Genomic DNA, 22,436 nt, shown 5'->3' on the forward strand with positions numbered 1-22,436 from the left:
TTTATTGATTGATTACTTGTTTTTGCGCCATAACATCTGTTTCTGTTTCCTCAACACTTGTTTAAGCCCCGCCCCTCGTCCTCTAGCAGCCAATCAGATCAGAGGTCCTCCGCGTCGCGCGCCCTCCTGTTGTTCTCTTTCTTTCTGCAGCTCACAGGTTAGCTTACAGGTTCGGAAACATGTCCCGGGTCTACATCGGTCGGCTGAGCTACAGAGCCAGGGAGAAGGACGTGGAGAGGTTCTTCAAGGGTTATGGGAAGATTCTAGAAGTGGACCTGAAAAATGGGTAAGGAACCGAGCGAACGACGGCTCGGGCCTGGTTGGCGTGGACGGGCCTGAGGTGCTAATGCTAGTTAGCATATTTAAGACAAAGAACCTGCGCTGTTTGGGTCACCTGGAAACCATTAAAGTCTCTTTAATGTCACATTTGCTTCATGTTGGTGCTTGGCTGGCGCTTCTGACCGCGCTGCGGGCTGAAGGGGCCGTACACGCTGCTGCGTGGCTCCGGTAGCCGCGGCTAGGCTAATGTTAGACGTGGCAGAGGAGAGGAGGGGGAACCGTTAAACCGAACCGGTCCAGTTAAAAGTATTATTAACACCAGTTCTGTTACATTTGGATAAATGAGAAAACCGGAGCCGGGAACAATTAGCAGAATAACAACAGCCATCTTTATCTACAAAAACTATTTTTTTACATTTAATTTTCCTTTGGGATCAATAAACTATTTCTGAATATGATTGAAAATATAAATATATTTATGTCTTCATAGAATCAGAGGGAAGTAAAAAGGAAATTAGCTTTAAAATTATGTTTTATAATCCTTATTCAACAGGGAGCACTCACTGAAATGAATAATTTTATAATCACTCGTGAAATAATATAATTCTACTTTTAAAATATCTAGCTTTGCTCATGAATTTAAGAAAAGAGCAATAAATGGGTACATCCTTTATAACATTGGCAGGTTATTGATAACAGTGCTAAAATAATTTAAATAAATTAATTTTATAAGATAAAATGTCATTAATGTGGTTAGGGCTAGTGTTAATACGTTTTACAAAAGGTTATTTTAATAACGGTAGTGTCTGGTCTAACAGAAGTGTTATTTGTCACAAAGATCCTAACACTTAATTTTTTCTGATTTGTTTGTTTAGGTGCGTATTTTTCATTGATGGAATGTTAATTCTTCAGGATGATTCGCTGTAAATGTTCTTGTTCCTGTGCAGCTACGGCTTTGTAGAGTTCGATGACCCTCGTGATGCAGACGATGCCGTGTACGACCTGAACGGCAAAGAGCTGTGTGGGGAGAGGGTCATCGTGGAGCACACCAAGGGGCCGCGGCGGGATGGGGGCTACACCGGGGGCCGCAGTGAGTCTCCTCACCGCCGTTCGCTCTCATCATGATGATCTGATCGGAACGGGACAAAAGCTGAGGCTGGTTCTTGGTGGCTGATGTCTGTTTATTAATATTCTGGTTTGATCTGTTTGGTCCGGAGGGAGCCTCTCAGAGCTGGGGGGTCATGGCCGAGAGGCATAACCTTTGACCACTCAACTCCAGATTAAAGCATCTAGCTAGCTTAGAAATGGAGTTAAACCCCAAAGTTCTGCAGCTAAAAGTCATTTCAGTCAGTGATTATTCTGATGATTAATCTGATTATAAAGTGACTAGTCACTTAAAATACTAAAATAAAGTCAATCAACAGTCCAGTTTATCTTTTAAATAAGAAAATAAACATTTTATTCCCTAAAATGTACTAAAAGCATTCCTCTAGAGAAGTAGAAATAATGAAAAAATCCTTCTTTTATCTGTTTAGCCTCCTGACCTGGAGCTGGAACCAGTCTCCATCATCCAGGTGAGGAGGCTCACCTGGACGATAACAGGAAGTGTCGTTTCTCCCCCCCCCCCAGCTGTTTGAGGTTCTGGTGATTTTCTGTCATCAGATCCACCAACTACTGAGCAAAGGCCAGATGGAAGCTTAATAGTAAAATGATGATGATGATGTGAATATGGGAATGGCTTGATGACATGAATAATAATGCTAAATGAAATGTTGTGTAATATTTGCTAAATATGATGTGATAAATTTCTTGCTGTTTATTGAGTTTGATTCATTTCAAATGACTGTGAATTTAAAGGTAAAGATTTAACAAAGAACCTCAATGTTTTAATTGAAAGAGTCCTTTGCTGACTGCCTGCCCTATTGCTGGCCATGGTGTCCCCCTTTCCAAGAGGTTGGTTTGACCATTCTGGGCCCCTGGGCAGACCAAAAAAGGGAGCCATTGTGAATGAAGACCGCTTTTCCCATTAGGCCCAGGCCGGGTGGTGAGGATGCCATGGGGTTAGGAGCAGATGTGGGTCGGCTCTCATAGGTGCCTAAAAAACCAACATGTTTTCTACCAGTTGATGTTGTTACATAGGCTAGCTATGTTTTTCTGATTAAAACAGGATCAGAGTTTAGCCTGTTCAGTTAATTTTAACTTGATTTTAGACATTTAGGGACTTTTAGGATTGAATTGTTTAAAGTCTTTTCTCCTTTTTCTTTTCCCCTCTGTTTCTTTTTCCCACCTGCTTATTGATATGTTAGCGTGTAGCTTAGGCTGATTGCTGGCAGTGCGTTCCCTTCTCCTGCTCACTGCGCCCTGTGTGTGCTTGTTGCCTTGAAAGGTGGCTATGGGCGCTGGGGAGGCAGGGACAGGTACGGCCCACCTGTCCGCACCGATTACCGCCTCATAGTGGAGAATCTGTCCAGCCGCTGCAGCTGGCAGGACCTGAAGGTGGGAGCCCCGCCCTCCATCCGTCCCGTAGCGCCGCCCGCACCGTGACATCACCACTTCCTGTCTCCTCCCAGGACTACATGAGGCAGGCGGGTGAGGTGACGTACGCCGACACCCACAAAGGCCGTAAGAACGAGGGCGTGATCGAGTTCCGGCAGTACTCGGACATGAAGCGGGCCCTGGAGAAGCTGGACGGAACCGAGGTCAACGGCAGGAAGATCCGGCTCATCGAGGACCGGCCCGGCGCCCGCCGCCGCCGCTCGTACTCCCGCAGCCGCTCCAGGTGAGGCGCGACGTCCGGCCGGGGTCGGGGGTCACGCACCCGGCTGGAAGGTCGCTGACGCTTCGCTCTGGTTCTACAGGTCCCGGTCCAGGAGCCGCCGGTCCCACAAGAGCCGCAGCCGCAGCGATAGCAGCAGCCGGTCCCGGTCCCGGTCCCGCTCAAGGTGAGAACCCAGTCCAGAACCAGGAACAGGAATCTCTCCTGCTGCTCCTCTAAATGTTCTAGTTTGGCTCAGAATGGATTATTGTTCCATTAATGGATAATAAAATTTAAAAAATGTAAATTTGACATCAATAAGAAAAGTTAGTATGAAGCAGAAAAGCTTTGAAACAACGAGATAGTTTTCATTATTGATTATAGAAAGTCTAATGGTTTATTCCCTCATGATGATTCACTAAAGTAATAAAATCTTTTTCACCATTCATAAAATTATTTACTTGTTAAATAGTTTCCGTCTCAGATGAATCATAGCTTTTGAGTTATGCAGTAGATTGATCCCTGTTATTCCTCATGTTAACATAAGTGGGAAACATTAAAATGATTAGTTCATTTTTAATTTTTACCAGCCGTTTAACTGGAGGATTCATTAATATCTAAACACTCATTATTAAAATCATCAGGTAAATACATATCAGATCCCTGCAGCATAAACAGACCAGATGTTTTTAGTAAAAATATGTTTAAAACATGCATCATGTTCTGGAAAAACCTGAAATTCGCCAAATTATTAAAATGGGAATTTATAAACACCGCCTCCTGGTGGACAAATACGGTACAACAGGCTCTATGTTCCACTAATTCAAATAGATTTATGACCCTAAAAGTTTGTAAAAATGAGTTCCCAACATTTTAATTCACATTTTTTATCACCATATATTATTTGGCAGATTGTAGTTGTAATACGGAATAGTCCTGATTTTTAAAATAATTTCATATTGTATTGTTTGTGCATAACTTTTAGAAATCTTTAGTCTACATTTAAATTTTAGGTTAGAAAATGTTTCATAGTTTGAAACTTTTTACTCAGATTTGATGTTTTTGTCTGATTTAAGGTCTACAGGTGAAGAAATAACTCCATAAAAACATTTCTAGAAACACCAAGTGTATCGATGCAAGCAGTTTTTAATAGCAAATGTAAATATTTCTGGTGACTGGTTGAGCTGATTTACCCTGAACGCCTTCGTGTCTCTGCAGAGCCGCTTCCCGCAGCCGCAGCCGCAGCAAGAAGAACAAGAGCAAGAGCAAGAAGGACGAGGAAGAGCGCAACGGCGCCGCCAAGGACGACGAGCGCAGCCGCAGCCGCAGCCCCAGGAGCAAAAAGAGCAAGAAGGACGGCAAGTCTGCCAAGAAGGACGAGTCCCGGTCCCGCTCCAGGTCCGCCTCCCGCTCCAGGTCCCGATCCCGGTCCCGCTCCAGGTCCCGCTCCAGGTCCGGCTCCAAGGACCGGCCCAGGAAGTCTGGCTCCCAGGACGGCGAGCCGCCCAAAAGCGACGTGGAGGTGGCGGACGCCGAGCGGCCGTCCCGCTCCCCGGAGGAGCCCAGAGCCAGGTCCAAGTCCAAGTCCCGGTCCGCGTCTCCGGCCAAAGCCGGCTCCAGGTCCCGTTCCGCCTCCCGCTCAGAGTCCCGCTCCAAGTCCCGGTCCCAGTCCCGTTCCCGCTCCCGCTCCTAGTCCCGGACTCCTGGTGACCTCCGACCCCCGGCTCGTACTTACATTCCCTCTGACCCCCGACCCCGCCGCGTCCGGTTTTTGATAAGTAGAGCAGCAGGCACTCGGACCGACCCGTCAGCTCCACCTCGTTTCCCTCTGATCCGCGTATTTTCCACTAGATGTTTGTAAAATTCCAGGATGGATCCGAGTTCTTTGATGCTCCGCGTCTCTTTGTGTTTTTTTAATCCAGTAGAAGCAAATCGCCGGGAATCAGATTCCCAAACCTTTGTTTCACATTAAACCGTCTGTTCTGAGCCGCTGACTTCTGACTGCTTTCTTCAAGTGACGGGAAGTCTCCCTTTCAGAGTAAAAGTCTGTAAACAATCTGTCTCCCCCCTTAGCATTAAACCAAACATTTATTGTGAAATGAAAACAGGAAACTTGCTCAGTTTAGTCAGAATATTTCACACAGTAAGTGACTTTATTTGATATTAATGTTCTGATGGCTGAAAACGTTCAGGTTATTTTTCTTTCAGGTGAAATTTAAGAGAAACATGAGAAGTTTCCACTACATTGATGGTTTATGATTTGCAGCAACGTCCGTAATCTGAACATGTTGATAATCTGAAGAACGATGCAGAATCATTCATCAGATTAGACATAAAGTTTAATCCAAAGCTGCTGAGTTTTATCAGCTTCACATCCCCAGTAATCCTGGGAATTTCTCTGTTTTTCCAGGTTTATTCCTTAATGTTTTGGTTCTTTTGCTTTTAAAAGTTTCAACTTGCTGATAAAGCAGAAAAACAACCGAAAACTTCCCATCATCCTCTCTGCTCCCCTGACCTGAATAACAGCTGAGCTCACACTAGTGAGGTCCAGGGGGGCGGAGACAGGTGACCTGAAGTCACCTTACTGTAACTAAGAACAATCCGTCTCTACTTTGTACTTTTTATAAAACCTGAACTTTTGACCATTTTATCCAGTTACATTTTAAATCACATCCAGTAAAATAAACACCAGAAAAGTGACTTACAGCGCCCCCTCTGGTGCAGCAGGTTATCCTGAGGCTGTTACCATGGTAACCTTTATGAATCAAAAGCCAGTTTCCCTAAACTCAGGATCATATTGGCCTGCTGCCTGGTTTAGCTAACCTGGAGCTGAGCAGGAAGGTAATCCAGGTGTTTGTGGGCATGTTCAGGTAAAACAGCTGAGGACCAATCAGAATGCAGCAGGAAACCGACCAATCAGATCAATCTAGAGTGGATCCTGGAAAACTGATCCAGATTTATTCATTTTATTCAATAACTAAACTTTTATTCTCTGCTACAACCTGCTGATCCATCCAGCCTCTGATTGGACGGTTTGAAACATCTCTGTCCAATCAGAGTGAAGGCCAGATCAACGACCTTGCTCTGCTTTTAATCTGTAAATTTAATCTTCATCCAGTTCTTCCCTGAACTTCATGCTGAATCTTTCCAGCACATTATTCAAACTTGAGTTTAAAGTTTTCAAGTTTGGTTTATCGTCTGTGGACCAGCAGACGACCCGGTCCGGTCCGTCTCTGGTTCTGTAGGACATGCAGGAAGCCGACCCATCTGGACCGGTTCTGATCCAAGCTGCGACCTCCATGGACGACCTTCACCAAGCGCGTTCCTCAGTCGTCGTCGTCCTCAGAGGACGAGCGCGTGGTGCCGCCGCTGTCGTCATGGTAACAGCGGCCCAGCAGGCGCAGCTCCTCCAGCGCCTCCTGATAGTCGGCCATCTCGGGCCCCTGAGACAGGAAGCTGGGGGCCCGGCGGCGCACGTCGAAGGTGGCGGCAGCGCGCTGCAGCTCAGACAGAAATGGGCGCAGGGCGGTCCCGGACTGCAGCGACGTCAGGATGGGGACGGACGAGACCAGCGGCGCTGCAGAGGACAGACGGTTCAGACACAGAGACGGCGTCCACACCGACCAGGACCGGGACACTCACCGCCTGCAGGGGGCGCCCCGCCACGCATGAAGCCCTGGGCGTCCAGCGCCGGGCTGAAGATCTGAGGGAAGGGCGGAGTCAGTTTACTGGGGGCGGAGACCAGCTGCAGCGCCCTGCGGAGGAACACCGATGAAGACTACGGCTAGTTACAACAGAACACCAGCAGGGGGCAGCAGGAGACTCACAGAGGAGCTGAGGGGTAGAAGGTGGAGACGTAGGCGGCCAGGACGTCCTCCCCGCTGAGGAGGCCGTGCAGAGGAGTCGATGGTTCGATTCCCGGAGAGAGGCAGCTGAAAGAGAAACGACAGCTGAGTCAGAGGCCAGAGTTAATCTGAGTTAATCTGGGTTAATTAGTATTAACAATACAACTGATCAACAGCTGGAAGCTTTTCTGTATGAAGCTGACAGAAAAACTGAAATAAAAAATCTGAGATTCTGAAGCTAAAAGTAAAACCGTGACGGTGGCAGAGGAAGAGTGCGGATGAGTGGCTCAGGTTGGACGTCAGGTGACCATCATGTGACACCATCAGACAAGGGGCGCGATGTTTTCTACTAATTGTCAACAGCTAGATTACAATGTAAAAGTTTTCATTAAAAAAATATTGAGCTTTACGTTGAAAACCTTCACATGAAGCTGCGTTACCAGCAGAGCCGCTGTTTACGTTGGCTAATCAGCACCGCTAATGTTCACACGATCACTAATCAATAATCACAAATGTAAACATAAAACTGACTTCTGATCACTGTAAAAAAGGTTTTGGTGTTGAATCCTTGAACATAGCCTCTGTGTGGAGCTGTTGTCAGTTGCCATGCCAACAGGTGTTTGGGGCGTGTCCGGTGCAGCGAGCCAGAAAATACTAGTTTTCTGTGTCGTTATTTATGTTTACAAACGTCATTTCTCTGAGGATGACCTCTGACCTGATGAGCTTCTGGCCCTCGTAGCCTCTGAGCGTGCTCCACTGTCCGTAGCATCGACCCCCGGCCGCCTCGGGGCAAGCAGACAGAGGTTTCCATGGCAACGCGTCAGCACAGGCGCTCAGGGCGTCGGGCAGGGAGCCGCCGGGCATCATGGGAAATGGGACGGCGCCGTAAGCGGCCACGACCTGGGAGGAGCAGCACCCGGTCACCGACACGCCGGAGGCTTCATCAGCCTGTAGGAGGATGAGGAGGAGCCTACCTTCCTCCCCGACACGGCCAGCGAGTCCGCCACCTGCCACATGGGGGCGCCGTTGTTCCTGAGCCGGTAGGGCACGGTGAGGGCGTCCAGGGCCAGAGCCAAGATGGCGCTGGAGTGGTACCAGAGGGCGGCCTGCAGCAGGACACAAGGTTTGTTTATGTGGACTTAATGCAGCTTTTTCACTTCTAACATGGGAAAATATCCAATCTGTCAGAGGAACTACCAGAAATCAATAATAATGAATTATTGATTTAAAGCAAGTGCCTATGTCTGGCTCAAAAGCTGCCTTTAAGTTTGTTTTTTATTATTTTTAGTGTCAAGATATTTACAGCAGGCAGTACACCAAAAATACTTGGTACAATTTTGTGTTTTCGCATATATCTATAAAACACCAAATGATGCAATCCTTCAGGTGGAGCATGCATGTGGCGACAGTGTAGAGGAAAAACTCTTTCCGTTCTGTTTTCCATCCGACCCGTTTCTGACGGAACCAGACACCATCTGCTGTGGTTCTGACCCAAACCAACCTGTTCCCCTCCTGGCCTGTGGGGGCGCTGCACCAAGAACCACTGAAGGAAACGACACAAAATCCTCTGAAGACACTGAGAGCAACTTCCTTCTTCACCAGATGGAAACAAGATGGAGGATTTTAGTGTTGGAGGATTTCTCTTTAGTCTTTGGCTGAAGACCAGGAGCCATTTCTGCTGCTAGTGCTAGGCTAACATGTTAGCTTTGGTTGTATTTACCCAGAATTCCCTGGGCTGTAGTCCACTTCCTGCTTTTGGAGCGGTCTCTGGTCCGCTTGCCGTTCAGATATGAAACTGAACCAGAGTTCACTTTGGAGGACCAGAGGTCAGAGGTCAATTAGCATTCAAACCTCACCAACCAAACTAGACTTTGACTAGGCAAACAGACTGGAGTCAGGTTAAAGCGGTTAAATCTGAGTCAGATGGAAAGAACCGGATCAGTTCTCACTGGATCACCTGGAACTGAAGCAGATAAATGAAGGGGGCCGAGGGCGGAGCCCTGAGGGCCGCCAGCGCCGGGCCCAGGTCACTCACATCGTAGGACAGCAGGGGGAAGAGCGGCGGGGGCGGCGGCCGCCTGCCCAGCCCCCCCCGCAGCGTCAGCGGGCAGAACAGCGAGCTGTGGGCGGCCATGTTGACGGTGCCCAGCGCGGCGTTCAGCAGGTGGTACCGGTCCCTGGCTGGAGTCTGGGTCAGAGCAGAACCCGGTTAACACCCAGAGCTCCTGATTGGCTCAGATCGACCAATCAGAGCCACTCACCGAGTCCCGGTGGACAACCGGAGCCACACCCCACGTCAGGATGCCCCGCCCACCGTAGGAGTCCTGCAGCAGCTCCGTAACCTTTGACCCCAGGCCCGCGAACCCGTCCTCCAGATCACAGAGAACCTGGAAACCCTGAGAGACACGAGGTCAGTGAGGAAGACGAGGAGGAGGAAGAGGATGAAGAAAAGGAAGAGGAGGAACCTGCAGGTAATCGCATTCCTCCACGAAGAAGTGCAGCCTGTCCTCCAGTTCGTCCAGCAGCGCCCCCTGCAGGACAGACTCTCCCTGGCCGAAGGTCTCCAGGCGATGAGCCTCTCTGGAAAAACAAGCATCTGGTTCATTTCCATCAGCAGACAGACGGCACATCTAACCATCAATAACTACGAAATCCAGTGGTGACCCAGTTTACCCGTCATGGTTGAACTGGTGGATTACGGCAACGGAGCGGGGGTGCAGGTGAAGCCGCAGGAAGTCGGACCAGACCGTCACGCTGCCCTCCAGACGGTAGTTCTTCTGGACCCGGGTCAGTTGGCTGTTGAACGAGTCCATGGCCAGCGGACCTGGAGGGGGTGGAGCATCCGAGGGGCGGAGCATCAGAGAGGTGGAGCGCCGAGGGGCGGAGCCAGAGAGGGTTTGTCTGATCTTACCGGAGCGTTGCAGCTGCGATGCTGAGCAGAACTCTGCCTCAGCCAGGATCTGTCCCTTCTGGAGACAAAGACCGGATCAGAACCAGAATCAGACCCGGGTCTGTTACTGGTTCTGATCCAGGTTCTGGTTCTCCAGCACTTACATCCAGCTTCTCCAGATCCTCCAGGAAGCAGTTCTTCTCCGGCTGGCTGTGCTTGTGCACGGTGACGCTCCCCCCCCTGACAACGACATGGCAAGCATCAACACTGGAGCCCCCGGGTGGCGCTGTGGCCCCCGGGTGGCGCTGTGGCCCCCGGGTGGCGCTGTGGCCCCCGAGGGGCGCTGTGGTTCTTACCAGGTGGCAGCTGCCGCTGCGGCTCCTCCGGGGTCGTACAGACTTCCTTCCTGCCGCAACGTCCGGAGACTTCCTGTGGAGACAGACAGATGGGTCGAGCCGGGCTCCAGGTTCTGGCTGAGCAAAACCGGAGCGCGGCGTACCTTTAAGATCCATGGCGATGAGTCGGGGCGTGTAGGTGACGCTGCCGCCTGGAGTTCGTCCTTCCCGGAACACGGAGTCGCTCTGGACCTCTGGCGGCGGCGCCGACCCGGGGTCGTAGCACAGAGACGCATCCTGTCAACGAGACGCAGCAACACGCAGGAACATCATAAAGAATTATAACGTCTGTAAAAAGTATTCAGACCTTGGATGGTTTTAAAATCAGTCATGAGCAACAAAAAGCCCGTTAACATCAAAATGAAAACTAATTTCAGATAAATATTGATAAATTAAAAAATGTAGCAGAAACTAAGCGACGGTTTCCAGCCGGTTTAGTGTTGGCGCCTCTGGCTGCCGTCCAGCAGGGAGTTTTCCTCCATTCTTCCTGATAAACTGATCCAGCTCTGTCAGGCTGGTGGGATCACCTGGGTTTTGACTAGGCCACAGTCCTTCCGTGTCTTGATGATTTATTTATCTGAACTCCAGATGGTCCAGACCAGCAGCAGGAGGAAAATGACCAACATCCAAGACACAGCAGCTGTGATGAAAAGCATGGTGGTGGCAGTGTTATGGTCTGGGCCTGAGCGGCTGATGGACATGAGGCTCCATCACCACAGGAAGTCCTCCCACGCAGGGCTCGTGTTTTAACCACGAAAATAAACTTATACCAACACAACTAAAGTTTTCAGAAGGGTCCATCAACAATAATTTCTTCTTCTTCTGAGCAGCTCAGTGGAACCATGGAGTTCCACGCTAAAGGAGCGGCTAGTCCCGTTAGCCGCTCCTTGTTTCCTCACCTGTAAATTCCACCAGTGGGTTCCCACGAAGTTGGAATAATGTCCGAGTTGCAGCGTGATGAGTTCCCTGCTGACTCCGGTCATCGTGACGGGATCAACACGCAGGACAGAACCACGGAGACCGCAGAACTGCACGCATGATGAGCACGCTGCTAAACGGACATCACCGAACACAGCGGCCGCTTCCTATTGGCTGGAAGGAGGAGCAAGGTGAAAGGTGATTGGAGGAGCCGGAGCCTCGTAGTTTGGTTTCACTTCACCGACGATTCACATGAAACTAAAATGATTATTCACACAACAGAAACAATAACAATGATAAAAAACATCAACAAATAAATAAATAAATAAATATAAAAAAATAAAACAAAAAATTTTAATAAATAGTTTTAACAAAAGAGCTACAAATAGAATAATATTAAATAATAATGTGTTGAATATTTTAAATTAAACACGAGTTTAAAAAAAACTGCATTAAAACACATCAAGGAAATTACATCAAAGTACCAACAAATATTTAATTACCAAAATAAACTAATGAAACAACAACTTTAAAAAACAATTTAAGTAATAAAAATTAAATAAGTAAACAAACATCAAAATATAAACTGAACATAATAAAAACTAACAAATTAATTGTATATTTAAAGAATGAAACAATGAACTAAAAAGAAGTTGAAAATTAAAGAACCAAGTTCAAATTTAATTTTGAAATAAGATCAGTTGAAATATGAAAGTCTTAAGTGAAAAGGAATTGGAATAAATCACACTGTTGCTGTTAATAAAGAGACAAAAATCTTTACAGAAAGCCCAGAATGTCAGAAAACAGAGGAGATCGAAAGTTATTCCAGATTCAGATGTTGTGAAAAATAAAAGAATAACATAATTTTGCAGTTTATGCAGGGCAAGTACTGGTAGTTTTAATTGTCTTAGATGAAACCATCAGAACTGTAATTGTAATTTAATAATTGATTCATGTAACAAACTGTCTCTTCCAACCTCAGGCTGGGTCACACACTGCTGTGGGACGGCATCACGTTCCTCTACAGGCGTTTGTCTTCAGTCAGCCGATCACCTGAATGATCGTGACGACTCTCCCAGCCTGACCTGGAGTTGGCCTCTGCTGACCCCTGCTGGCTGGGAGTGAGCCTGAGTTCCCTGCAGCTCCTCCAGGGGTCGCTGGTTGCTGATGATCCCTGTTTCTCCAGGTATGGAACCGTTGCCCACCAACTGCCTCCGCCTGCTTGGCTTTTTGCAGCGAGGATTTGGCATTTTTTCACGGGTAAGCGCGACCCACACAGTCAACCTTTCTTCTCAAGTGGTCGCCATTAGAGCTAAATAAGCAGCCACTTTTATTAGGTTTATTATGGCTGCATATCCGTAGTTACACATCTTCTGGTTGTTTTGTTTAGCTAGATATTTTTAAATCTGTTCCTAACTTCTCTAAAGTACGTTTTGTTGTATGAAACGAGCTTTACAGTTAATATTTAGCTGAATTATATTTTCATTATTTGTGATGGCAATAAACAAAAGTAATTTTTTTTATGTTGAAGCCCATAACGGGTTTTACCTGATTAAATAAAGGAATATATTTATATAACAACTATTTCTTTCTTGGTAAAGTATCTGCCAATGGTGGAAAAATGACCTTTAAACTCAATTCTGGCGATGACCTAAAAATAATAAAGTAATCATACACTCATACCGTAAGAAAGTACTTTTAGACGCACCAGCTAATTAGAAAGAAATGATACGTTTTTATCAACCTTTGGTCTGCACTGTTGTCTCCCTCTGTTGATAAATGATAAAACAGAATCACTCTGATATCCATGAATATTTATCTTTTCAGTTTTACTTACATTTCTCTTGCCATTTAACATTACAAGCAGCAAGTCAATATTAGGAAATTCTTGTATTTGTTGAATAAAAACATCAAATGTTCTGTAAATGTTGGAGTTTAAAAGGGAAATCTGTCCGTTCCCCGTGACGGAAGAACACAAATGTCAAGACATTTTCCTAGATGTAATAATGTGATAACAAACGTGACAAACTTCAGGTTTTCTTTTCTCTTTGTGACTTTCATATTTTACAGTACAGAACTCTAAAAAGAGTTTGGTGTTTGTCCCTGTTGATGCTTCAGATCCTAAAACTTTATTGTCAAACAAAGATAATCAACGTGAAAACACGTTTGACAAACATTTACCGGATTTCTCAGAACAAGACGTTGCGCTAACATGGTAATGCTAACATGGTAATGCCAACATTGTAATGCTAACATGATAATGCTAACATGGTGATGCTAACATGGTAATGCTAACATGGTAATGCTAATATGGTTATGCTAACATGGTAATGCCAACGTTGTAATGCCAATATGGTAATGCTAACATGATAATGCTGACATGATAATGCTAACATGGTAATGCTAACATGATAATGCTGACATGATAATGCTAACATGGTAATGCTAACATGGTAATGCTAACATGGTAATGCTAATATGGTAATGCTAACATGATAATGCTGACATGATAATGCTAACATGGTAATGCTAACATGATAATGCTGACATGATAATGCTAACATGGTAATGCTAACATTGTAATGCCAATATGGTAATGCTAACATGATAATGCTGACATGATAATGCTAACATGGTAATGCTAACATGGTAATGCTAACATGGTAATGCTAACATGGTAATGCTAACATGATAATGCTGACATGGTAATGCTAACATGGTAATGCTAACATGATAATGCTAACATGATAATGCTAACATGGTAATGCTAACATGGTAATGCACCAATCACAGTGCAGCATAACCTGCACTTATGTTACCAGCCTGTTTGATCAGGGAAACGATCTGATCAGTAACACTGCCGGTACTGCAAACTGTGAGCATGCATTGATGCGACACATGGGGGCGCTGCGCTAGAGGGCCCAAAATGATGGCAGAAAAATTATTTCTAGTCTAGAACACAATTTTATTTAATTTGAATCATGTTGTCTTCGGATAGCAAAGAGCTAAAGATGGAGAGGCAGAAAACCAACGAAAAGATAAAACCGTCAGAAGAAAGACAAAGTTTTTAAAAGTGGTTGACAGACAGTGGTGAAGTTATTTCCTTATATCCAAAGGAAGCTTGTAAATATTCTGGTTAGCTTCTGTTACTGATTAAATGCCAGGACACTCTGTAGATGTGCTGCTGCTCACAACTTACTAACTTTACTTATATAATGATGCAGTGCATATATTTATCCTGTTTTTGGCACGTTTGACATTTTAATATCAGCAGAAGATGAACTCATGAGATGCAAAGCAGTTTTGAAGCTATTTCATTTATTAAGTGGACTTCTCTTATTCTCAACTTAGAAATTAATTATGATCAAATGAAAAAACACACCTGGAAAAAAAACTAAAGTTAAATTCATGGTAGTGTAAATAAACCGCTGCCAGTTATCAGGATTTAAAGGTCAGGTTTGCATGGCTACTTTTTTCACTATATAAACAAAATCAGAATTTGAAAATGTAATTTGTATTTATTCTCATTATTTTTGTCTGATGTTAAAAATAGCTTGATGATCTGCATCTTTCTGAAGGAAATACTTTTCTGCAGCGTTTTACAGTCCTGCTGATGAGGCCCATTCAACAGATTGCTTCCAGCAGCAGGTGCTGCCATATTTAATAACTTTAAAGTGTCTTTCAATGAGGCTCGTTTGTTTAAAAGCGGATCTTGAAAATAACACTTTAATCAGGTATTGATCATACTTTTTTAAGTCCACATTTCTGTATTTTGTATTTATTTTGTATTAATGAGACACGTCAAGACTTCAGAGTCACAAACTCATGAATTCTTTGTTATCCTGAAGCAGAAGAGAAAATAAAACATATGCTTGATTATAGAAAGATCATAAGCTACACAGCATGGGCGAGATTATGAAGTAATAAATAAAACTAATAATCAAACAGCAGCTGCTGCCGCTGCTCCTCCCAGCCGCCAGGGGGCGGCAGAGCGTCGCTGTCAGCTCTGTGGTGAAACTCAGAGCAGAAGCAGAGCAGCAGGCTGATGTTCATGTCCTAAAAGCTCCGGTAGTTTGATACCAACTAGCTGTGAGATTACAGCGGCCTGGAATCCCACCGGAGTCCCGCTTTAGGCTGGAATATCCCGGAATATCCCGGTTTGTCCCGGAATATCCGGTTTATTCCGATTTATCCCGCTGGCTGCTGGAAAACCTCCGCAGCTCCTTCTCCCGTTCCTGGACTGACTTCCTTCCATCATGGCTGAGATCAGATGCAGAAAGTCTGCGGCTCTGGAGGGAGAAGCTGCAGAAGAGAGCAGGAGTGAGTTACAGAGACTTCCAGAACCTCCAGAACCTGCTACCGGTTTCCTGTTCTGACTCTCTGTCACCTGAGCAGGTGAGGCCGCAGAGGAAGAGGAGGAGAGGAGGGAGTCCGGAGGTGATGAAGATGGTCAGGAGAGAGTCCCGCCATCCACGCAGAAATCTGCTGCAGGTCAATTTCAGTAATGAAACATGAACTCTTTTAATACGACACTGATATGAGAACATGTGCGGCAGCAACGATGTTTCTGAAATTTAGATCCAGGTTCTTCCATTCTGCAGCTTCCTGAGCAGTTCTGGTTCTGGTTCCGTCCAGAAGTGTTTGTTTCTGATTTCCTCTGTTCTGTTCTTTTTTTAAGGTTTTCCTGAATTATTTCCAGTATTTTATCGTGTTGTGCTGCGAGCCTCAGCTGATGGTCGTTGTGCCGTTTCGTTCCTCAGCCAGCTTGCTGCAGTCTGGGCTCAGGATGATGTTCGGGGCGATGGCAGCAGTGGCCTGCGGGATGCTGTACGCCGGGTACCTGTCCGGGTTCCACGACAGGAAGTTCTGGTTTTCTAGCAGGCAGGTGGGTGGCGCCGGCTCTCTGTGCTGCGTGTGCGGCGCCGGCTGAAGCTGTTCTGTTGCTGCAGGACCTGGAGCGGGAAGCGTCGTTCCCGGGCGGCAGCGGCCTCTACTACCACTACTACAAGCGCCTGCTGGCGGCGCCGTCCTTCAGCTCAGGTACCGACGCCTGGCCTCAGGCTGCCGTGACCCGCTGTGACCCGCCGTGACCCACAGTGATTGGTGCTTTCAGGGTTCTACCAGCTGACGGCGGATAACGGCACCGTGTCTGGCCGGACCATCAACGCCGTGGAGAGGCTGTTCCTCTACCCAGAACTCATCACCAGCTTCCTCTACCGGGTCACAGGCAGCCAGGTGAGGAAATCACCTGAGACACCTGAAACCATCTGGTTCTGATTCACTGGCACAGAGAAACGGGTCGGTACCAGCTGAACCTGAAGAAAGAACCACAGAAACCCAGGAAACACACTGGGAGGCCCCCCTGGATCCAGTGGGAGGCCTCTGATTGGCTCACTGGATCCAGTGGGAGGCCTCTGATTGGCTCACTGGATCCAGTGGGAGGCCTCTGATTGGCTCACTGGATCCAGTGGGAGGCATCTGATTGGCCTAGATATTAATGTACCGTTTCTTAAAATCTAAATTAGTAATAAAACCAGTAAAATATGAACCGAGGATGAAAAGTTTCACATTAAAGAGCGAAAAATGTGAAGCTGTTAGACCAGAGGTTAAAGGTCAGCTTTCCTTCATCTGGAGTTCTGGGAGCTCTGATTGGGAGCGGTCTGATCCGTCCTGACCCAGAACCCGTCCCCTGTGTCCCTCCAGAACCGAGTGGAGCCCGTCTCCTTCTACCTGGGCTCGGTGTTCGGCCTGCAGGCCGTCTGCGTCTCGGCGCTGTTCGTGTGCAGCTGGGCCCTGAGCGGTACCTGCGTGGCCGGCATGCTGGCTGTGTCCTGGTTCGTCATCAACAGGTGAGCGTGCCGGGCGGCGGCCGGACCGGACCCGGACCGGACCCGGCTGTGACGCCCCGTGTGGTTCTGCAGGCAGGACGCCAGCAGAGTGGAGCAGGGCGTTCCTCTGAGGGAGAACTGGGCTCTGCCGTTCTTCTCCTGCCAGGTGGCGGCGCTGACCGGCTTCCTGAGCCGCAGCACCGGTTCTGCTTCCGAGGTGGGTTCTGGCCGCTGTGGACCGGAACCCCAGCGTGGTTCTGACCCATGTTTCCCTGCAGATGTTCTGCTACCTGATACTGAGCGCCTGCAGCTTCAACTTCCTGCTGCTGTGGGAACTCGGACACTACTTCCTGTTCGTCCAGGGCGTCTGCCTGGTTCTGCTGGACTCACTGGGCCTGGTACCGCCACGCAAGGTAAGGACCGGACCGGGTCTCTGCCAGGTTCCTGTCACCAAGTAATATTAAATAACTCTGCGGTTCTGACGGTTCCGGGTCGACTCGGCCCGTTTCCCACCAGACGGCCGACGTCTACAGGGCGTACCTGGGCTCGCTGGTTCTGGTCTACCTGGCCCAGTTCCAGAACGCCTCCCTGCTCTGCTCTCCGCTGCTCAGCCTCCTGATTGGCTTGGTGCCGGCCAGGTACTTCCAGGTAGAGTTAGCCCCGCCCCCCACGGCACGGCTCTCGTGATTGGCTGCTTTGATGTGGACTGAGTGTTTGTGCTGCAGAGGAAGATGAAGATGAAGATGGGTCGTCTGGGCGCCAGAGTGATGAAGCTGCTGCTGCACATCCAGCTGGTCTTCAGCTCCGTATTCACCTGCAGCTTCCTGATGAAGGTGAGCTCAGTGCAGTGCCCCCTGCTGCCCCGCTGCTCCCTGCAGTGCCCACCGCTGCCCCCTGCTGCCCCGCTGCTCCCTGCAGAGCCCACCGCTGCCCCTTGCTGCCCCCCGCTGCCCCTCGCTGCCCTGCTGCTGCTCTCATCCACATGGCCTCTCTCCCTTCCAGAAGCTTTTACCGGCCAGCGGCGCCGACTTCACCCTGCAGCTCCTGGAGGCCAAGTTGGGTCTGAACTCGACGGCGTGAGTCGAACACTTCCTGTTGACCCATCCAACATGGCGTCAGTCTTCTCTCACGCCGTTTTTGCTCTTCCTCCTCAGAGACTTTGTCACCAATTTCCTGCTGTGCCAGGAAGCGCTGCGGGCGCCGGGCCAGGACCTCTTCCTGCGGCTGACCCAAACCTCGCTGCTGCCCTTCTATGTCCTGGTTCTGACCGTCTGCCTGCTGTCCGCCCTGCAGGCTGTCTTCAGGAGGCTCAGGTAAGCCGGGCTGGAGCCAGAACCAGAACCTTTTAGCGGTTGGGAGTTGTCCAACATGGAGGCTGCCAGTTGTTTCAGACTTTAAAGGGGAACCTTCAGCTTTGGGTTGATGACATCACAGCAGGTAGGAAGATCGTCATTCCAGTTGGTTCTGATCCGGTTTATAACTTAAGATTCCAAAGAGGAAACGCCGGCAGGCAGTTTAGTTAATAAAAATGAATTTAAGAGCTGTGTACCTCCTGTGATGTCATCAGAGACCTTTGTGAGGAATTTTGTGTTTGGAGATTTTAAATCCGGTTTTTCAGCAGAATAAATCGTCTTCCTGCTGCGATGTTGTTCTGTTGGTGACAAAACGCACAGGAAGACGTTTTGGTTGAGTTTCCTGTGAAGTCGCCCTGATGGCTTTAACCTGTCTGCCCGCCCAGCGGCCAGCCAATCAGCAGCAGCCTCAGACTGGAGGACGGGCGAATCGGAGAGCAACCTGCCGTCGCCTATCACCTCCTCCACACCCTGCTGCTCGGCGTCCTGACGCTGCTGTTCGACGGGTCAGTCCGTCCTGATGTTTTTTTAAATTTTATTTATTTCCTTTATTTAACCAGGTTAAACCCCGTTCAGATCTAGATCTCATTTTCAAGAGGGACCTGGGCAAAAAAATTTGCGATACATAGCAACCTGGTTACAAAAAAACAAACTCTCTGTCTGTCCTGATGTCTCTGTCCTCTTTCTGTCCTGCAGGGTGAAGTATTTGTGGACACCGTACGTCTGCATGTTCACGGCGTTCGGCGTGTGTTCTCCTGACCTCTGGATGACCTTGTTCAAGTGGCTCAGGCTGAAGTCCGTCCATCCGGTGGTGTTGGTCAGTATCGACCAATCAGGATGAATAAATATCACCTCTAACTCCAGTAAATATTAATTATTTTAAAAGTTATAGAAAGTAAAGAAGTTGAAGTCTTTAAGAAACTAAAACTTGCTTTTCTAAAACACTTAGTTATTCTTTGTTGTCATGGCAACATGTTATTAAAATGGTGAGAAAGTTCATAGAAACACTCAGTTCTTCATGTCAGCGTAACGTCTGAGGACAGCTGTGAGTCTGACTTCCTGTTTCAGCGCTCGGTGCCTGCTGAGGATCCATAAACGGTCCGGTTCCGGTTCTGAGTCTCTGCTGTTGTTTTCTGTCCAGTCTCTGATTCTGAGCACGGCGGTTCCAACCATCATCGGCTTCAGCTTGTGGAGAGAGGTGAGAATCCGGCACTCATTAAACGTTCCGGCAGCGAGAAGGTTCTGTTCATGAAAGGTCCGCCTGGTTCTGGATCCGTCCGGGTCCAACGTTTCCCCTCACTGAGGCCATTTTCCAAGATGGTTGTCAACGGCCAACATCTATCACAGATGAATACTTTTGCTGTCAAACATTTGGACCCATAGAAATAATATTTACAGATAATTTTTTTATTTTTCAAGATGGCCGCCCTCGCTTTTGGGACTAAAATTTCCAACTAGATGGACGTGTTTGGTATCAAACAAGATGGCCGCCATGTAATGGAGAATATATGGATGCACTAAAATCAGCTGTAAAACAAGAAACTTTGCTAATGCTAATGCTAAACTGCTAACAGATAAAAATGACCAAAGCGGAAAACAGATGATGTGACATGAAGTTCAGCCAAGTCATGAAAATGGGCAACATTTATGGCAATGACTGGCTTAAAAGGCTTGAAGATGGCGGCCATCTTGGAAAATGGCTGTTATTCTGAAATTACAGTGGCTGATGGGAAGTATAAACTTGGCCTGAGGGGTTAGCATGCTAATGCTAGTATCCACCGCCGGATGTTTCCCGTTGCAGTTCTACCCGCGGGTTCTGGCGGAGCTGGCCGACCTGCAGGAGATCTACGACCCAGACCTGATGGAGCTGATCGCCTGGATCAGGTGCTTCCTTTGGACTCTCTGTACGGCGGTCCTGGTTCCGGTCCAGGTTCTGGTTCTGGTTCCAGTAACCCAGTCTCTCTGCAGGTCTCAGGCTCCGGCCGTGTTCGCCGGCAGCCCTGTTCTACTGGGAACCATCAAACTGTGTTCTGGTTCCGTCGTCACCAGTTTACCCGTTTACTCTGACTTGGACCTGCTGAGAAGAACCGAAGATGTGAGTTCAGATTATTTTATAATCTAGAACCAGAAAATCTGGATTAAACTGGAGAAAGAAGCTGCTGCTGACAACTTCCTGTCTGTGGCGCCTGCTTCCTGTTTTCTACAGATCAACATGTTTCTGCCCTGGTAGAATGAGATGTTTTCCTGTCTTTCCTGTTTTGAAGTGTTTTCTTTATATTTCCCCGGTCAGGGAGGTTTAGCATGTTTACAGCTGCTGTTTGTAACTTTTATTAAAAATATGTTATTTAGATGTTCATCTAACGGTCTCCATGTTGTAACAGGTTGTGAGATAATCTGAAAAGATTGATCTCCTGAGCTACTATAATCGAAATGCTCCAAAAACAACCAATCAGAGCCAGGGGCGGGGCTTAGTGCTGTCAGCCATCCTCATGCGCTCCAGACCATTTACTTGTCATCGGTGGCCATGCTAACTAGCCTTAGCATTCGTGACAGGCTATGCTACCTGCAGTGTAGCAGACAGGGGGATGAGCAGCGCCACACAAGATTGTGATTGACAGCACTAAGACCCGCCTCCTGGTTCTGATTGGTTGTTTCTAGTTCATGCTGGGAGAAATGGAGGAACTTGAATTTTTAATTCAGATTATCTGTCACATAAACTGTTGTTCATGTTTGAACAAATATGTATAAAATATTGTTTCTAGAAGTTAGCTGTGGTTCAAGTGTGAAGCTTTCTGCAGACGGTAGCTGGTGATAAACGCTTCGATGGGTGTGTCCGTCAGACCTTCCAGGTGTACGCCAGGATGTCTGCCGAGGACGTCTACAAGCGGCTGGTGGCCCACGGAACCGCCTACGTCATCGTGGAGGAGTCCATCTGCAGCGACGTCCAGCTGAGGACGGGCTGCCGGGTCAAAGACCTGCTGGATGCCGCCAACGGACAGGTGAGTCCCGCTGCAGGCCCGGCCCGGCCCGCCGCGACGCCTCCTGGTGCTCACCGGCTGCGTGTTCTGACCCGTTCAGGCGGCCCGGTTCCAGACGGACTCCTTCTCCAAGCACGGCCGCTTCTGCCAGGAGGTCAAGATGAACTACTCCCCCTACACCAACTACTTCACCCGGGTGTTCTGGAACCGCTCGTACCACGTCTACAGGGTGAACCCCGTCATCTCCTTCCAGTACTGACCGGTTCTGGACCGGTTCCGGACTCTGCAGTCCTGGCTGCAGTACTGCTGACGGCCACATGGTGGCAGAAGAGGCACTTTGGTCCTGATTGTCTGAAGCTCTGGGTTGGTCAGGTTCTGCAGTGGTAAAGTCCGGCACAGACATGGTTCTGTGCAAAAGTTATAGGTCAAAATAAAAACAAAAATCAGACCTGAAGGTGGCGAGGAACTGGACTGAGCTCCAACGAGTCGATCTTCAGAAAACCTGAAGCTCTGCTGACCTGGATCATTTAACGGACGGGCGGCGCCCACAGTGTGGATCCTGTTTGGATCCGTCTTCTTCCTCGTGGAGAAATCCAGCTCCAGTGATTCTACCCTGCAGGAATGGGATCATGTGATCCAGTGGATGTCGTTTTTATTTGGCCATCATTTTGTTTTTCCTTCGTCATTCGCAGACTTCCTGAACGTTTCAGCCACCGTTACTGCGGTAACAGTGTCAGGTGATGAACACCTGGATAGATCTGAAGGAGGTTCTGGTTCTGGTTCCTCATCTCATCAGGGTTTAAATTAGAACTCATTCAGTCCCAAACCCAAAGTGGACCTGGTGGTTCTGTTTACCCCCAGGAAAGGAGGGCGTTGCCATGGCAACCCTGTTGTTTTTAACTCCTGTTGCTGCGGCGCGGTGTTAGCCTGCAGATTTTCCTCTGGAATATTTTATTTTTATGCTGTTTATTGGACAGAAAACCATTTCTGAATGTTTTGCCGTTTCCTGGATTTGCTGCTTCGCCTTTCCTCTACATGGTTCCACCTGCTGCAGGAACAGTCTGCTTTCAGGGACTTTTATATAAATATTAGTTTAAGCTGCTTGCATCGAACAGCGGCGGTCCGTCTGCCTTGGAGTGAGATTCAGCTGAGAATCTCTCAGAATTAAATCACTGATCTGATCACGATGTTTGTGT

The 22,436-nt window shown here is 47.8% G+C and overlaps 3 protein-coding genes across 4 annotated transcripts; 2 read left to right on the forward strand and 1 right to left on the reverse strand.

Moving 5' to 3' along the window:
• Positions 1–93: 93 nt before the first annotated feature.
• LOC102235184 (serine/arginine-rich splicing factor 4-like) lies at positions 94–5,021 on the forward strand. Its single transcript, XM_005814645.3, has 6 exons — positions 94–286; positions 1,227–1,369; positions 2,666–2,775; positions 2,850–3,058; positions 3,138–3,221; positions 4,253–5,021. The coding sequence occupies exons 1-6, from the start codon at positions 180–182 to the stop codon at positions 4,725–4,727; spliced, it is 1,128 nt and encodes a 375-aa protein (XP_005814702.2). The 5' UTR covers positions 94–179; the 3' UTR covers positions 4,728–5,021.
• Positions 5,022–5,151: 130 nt separating this feature from the next.
• msto1 (misato 1, mitochondrial distribution and morphology regulator) lies at positions 5,152–11,265 on the reverse strand. The gene is made up of 14 exons (XM_023344840.1): positions 11,064–11,265; positions 10,269–10,401; positions 10,126–10,198; positions 9,934–10,009; positions 9,791–9,848; positions 9,553–9,703; positions 9,345–9,459; positions 9,141–9,275; positions 8,915–9,067; positions 7,854–7,985; positions 7,595–7,779; positions 6,862–6,966; positions 6,677–6,789; positions 5,152–6,611 (listed from the first exon to the last, which is right to left on the reverse strand). The coding sequence occupies exons 1-14, from the start codon at positions 11,145–11,147 to the stop codon at positions 6,361–6,363; spliced, it is 1,764 nt and encodes a 587-aa protein (XP_023200608.1). The 5' UTR covers positions 11,148–11,265; the 3' UTR covers positions 5,152–6,360.
• A 3,766-nt stretch (positions 11,266–15,031) lies between these two features.
• dpy19l4 (dpy-19 like 4) lies at positions 15,032–22,427 on the forward strand. 2 transcript variants are annotated; one of them, XM_023345305.1, is made up of 19 exons: positions 15,032–15,402; positions 15,478–15,573; positions 15,761–15,967; positions 16,032–16,122; positions 16,196–16,317; positions 16,786–16,931; positions 17,004–17,127; positions 17,189–17,323; positions 17,427–17,558; positions 17,636–17,743; positions 17,913–17,986; positions 18,065–18,223; positions 18,649–18,768; positions 18,959–19,079; positions 19,404–19,460; positions 20,064–20,146; positions 20,231–20,357; positions 21,103–21,261; positions 21,341–22,427. In XM_023345305.1, the coding sequence occupies exons 2-19, from the start codon at positions 15,523–15,525 to the stop codon at positions 21,497–21,499; spliced, it is 2,175 nt and encodes a 724-aa protein (XP_023201073.1). In that variant the 5' UTR covers positions 15,032–15,402; positions 15,478–15,522; the 3' UTR covers positions 21,500–22,427. The 2 variants fall into 2 exon arrangements, with proteins under 2 accessions (XP_023201073.1, XP_023201071.1); XM_023345303.1 differs by having other exon boundaries at positions 15,038–15,402; positions 15,843–15,967.
• Positions 22,428–22,436: the final 9 nt, after the last annotated feature.

The sequence above is a fragment of the Xiphophorus maculatus genome, chromosome 13 (assembly GCF_002775205.1).
Source record: "Xiphophorus maculatus strain JP 163 A chromosome 13, X_maculatus-5.0-male, whole genome shotgun sequence".
NCBI classification, from domain to species: domain Eukaryota; kingdom Metazoa; phylum Chordata; class Actinopteri; order Cyprinodontiformes; family Poeciliidae; genus Xiphophorus; species Xiphophorus maculatus.

What these genes read in the sequence shown, in the direction of transcription:
- LOC102235184 (XM_005814645.3), top strand. Translation starts at nt 180, where the DNA reads ATGTCCCGGGTCTACATCGGTCGGCTGAGCTACAGAGCCAGGGAGAAG. An exon ending in GCAGCTGGCAGGACCTGAAG is followed by an intron (nt 2,776 to 2,849) that starts GTGGGAGCCCCG and finishes GTCTCCTCCCAG; the next exon opens with GACTACATGAGGCAGGCGGG. An exon ending in CGGTCCCGGTCCCGCTCAAG is followed by an intron (nt 3,222 to 4,252) that starts GTGAGAACCCAG and finishes GTGTCTCTGCAG; the next exon opens with AGCCGCTTCCCGCAGCCGCA.
- msto1 (XM_023344840.1), bottom strand. Translation starts at nt 11,147, where the DNA reads ATGACCGGAGTCAGCAGGGAACTCATCACGCTGCAACTCGGACATTAT. An exon ending in CGGTTGTCCACCGGGACTCG is followed by an intron (nt 9,068 to 9,140) that starts GTGAGTGGCTCT and finishes GCTCTGACCCAG; the next exon opens with ACTCCAGCCAGGGACCGGTA. An exon ending in TTCTACCCCTCAGCTCCTCT is followed by an intron (nt 6,790 to 6,861) that starts GTGAGTCTCCTG and finishes GTTCCTCCGCAG; the next exon opens with GGCGCTGCAGCTGGTCTCCG.
- dpy19l4 (XM_023345303.1), top strand. Translation starts at nt 15,339, where the DNA reads ATGGCTGAGATCAGATGCAGAAAGTCTGCGGCTCTGGAGGGAGAAGCT. An exon ending in CACGCAGAAATCTGCTGCAG is followed by an intron (nt 15,574 to 15,842) that starts GTCAATTTCAGT and finishes TTCGTTCCTCAG; the next exon opens with CCAGCTTGCTGCAGTCTGGG. An exon ending in TTGGGTCTGAACTCGACGGC is followed by an intron (nt 17,987 to 18,064) that starts GTGAGTCGAACA and finishes CTTCCTCCTCAG; the next exon opens with AGACTTTGTCACCAATTTCC.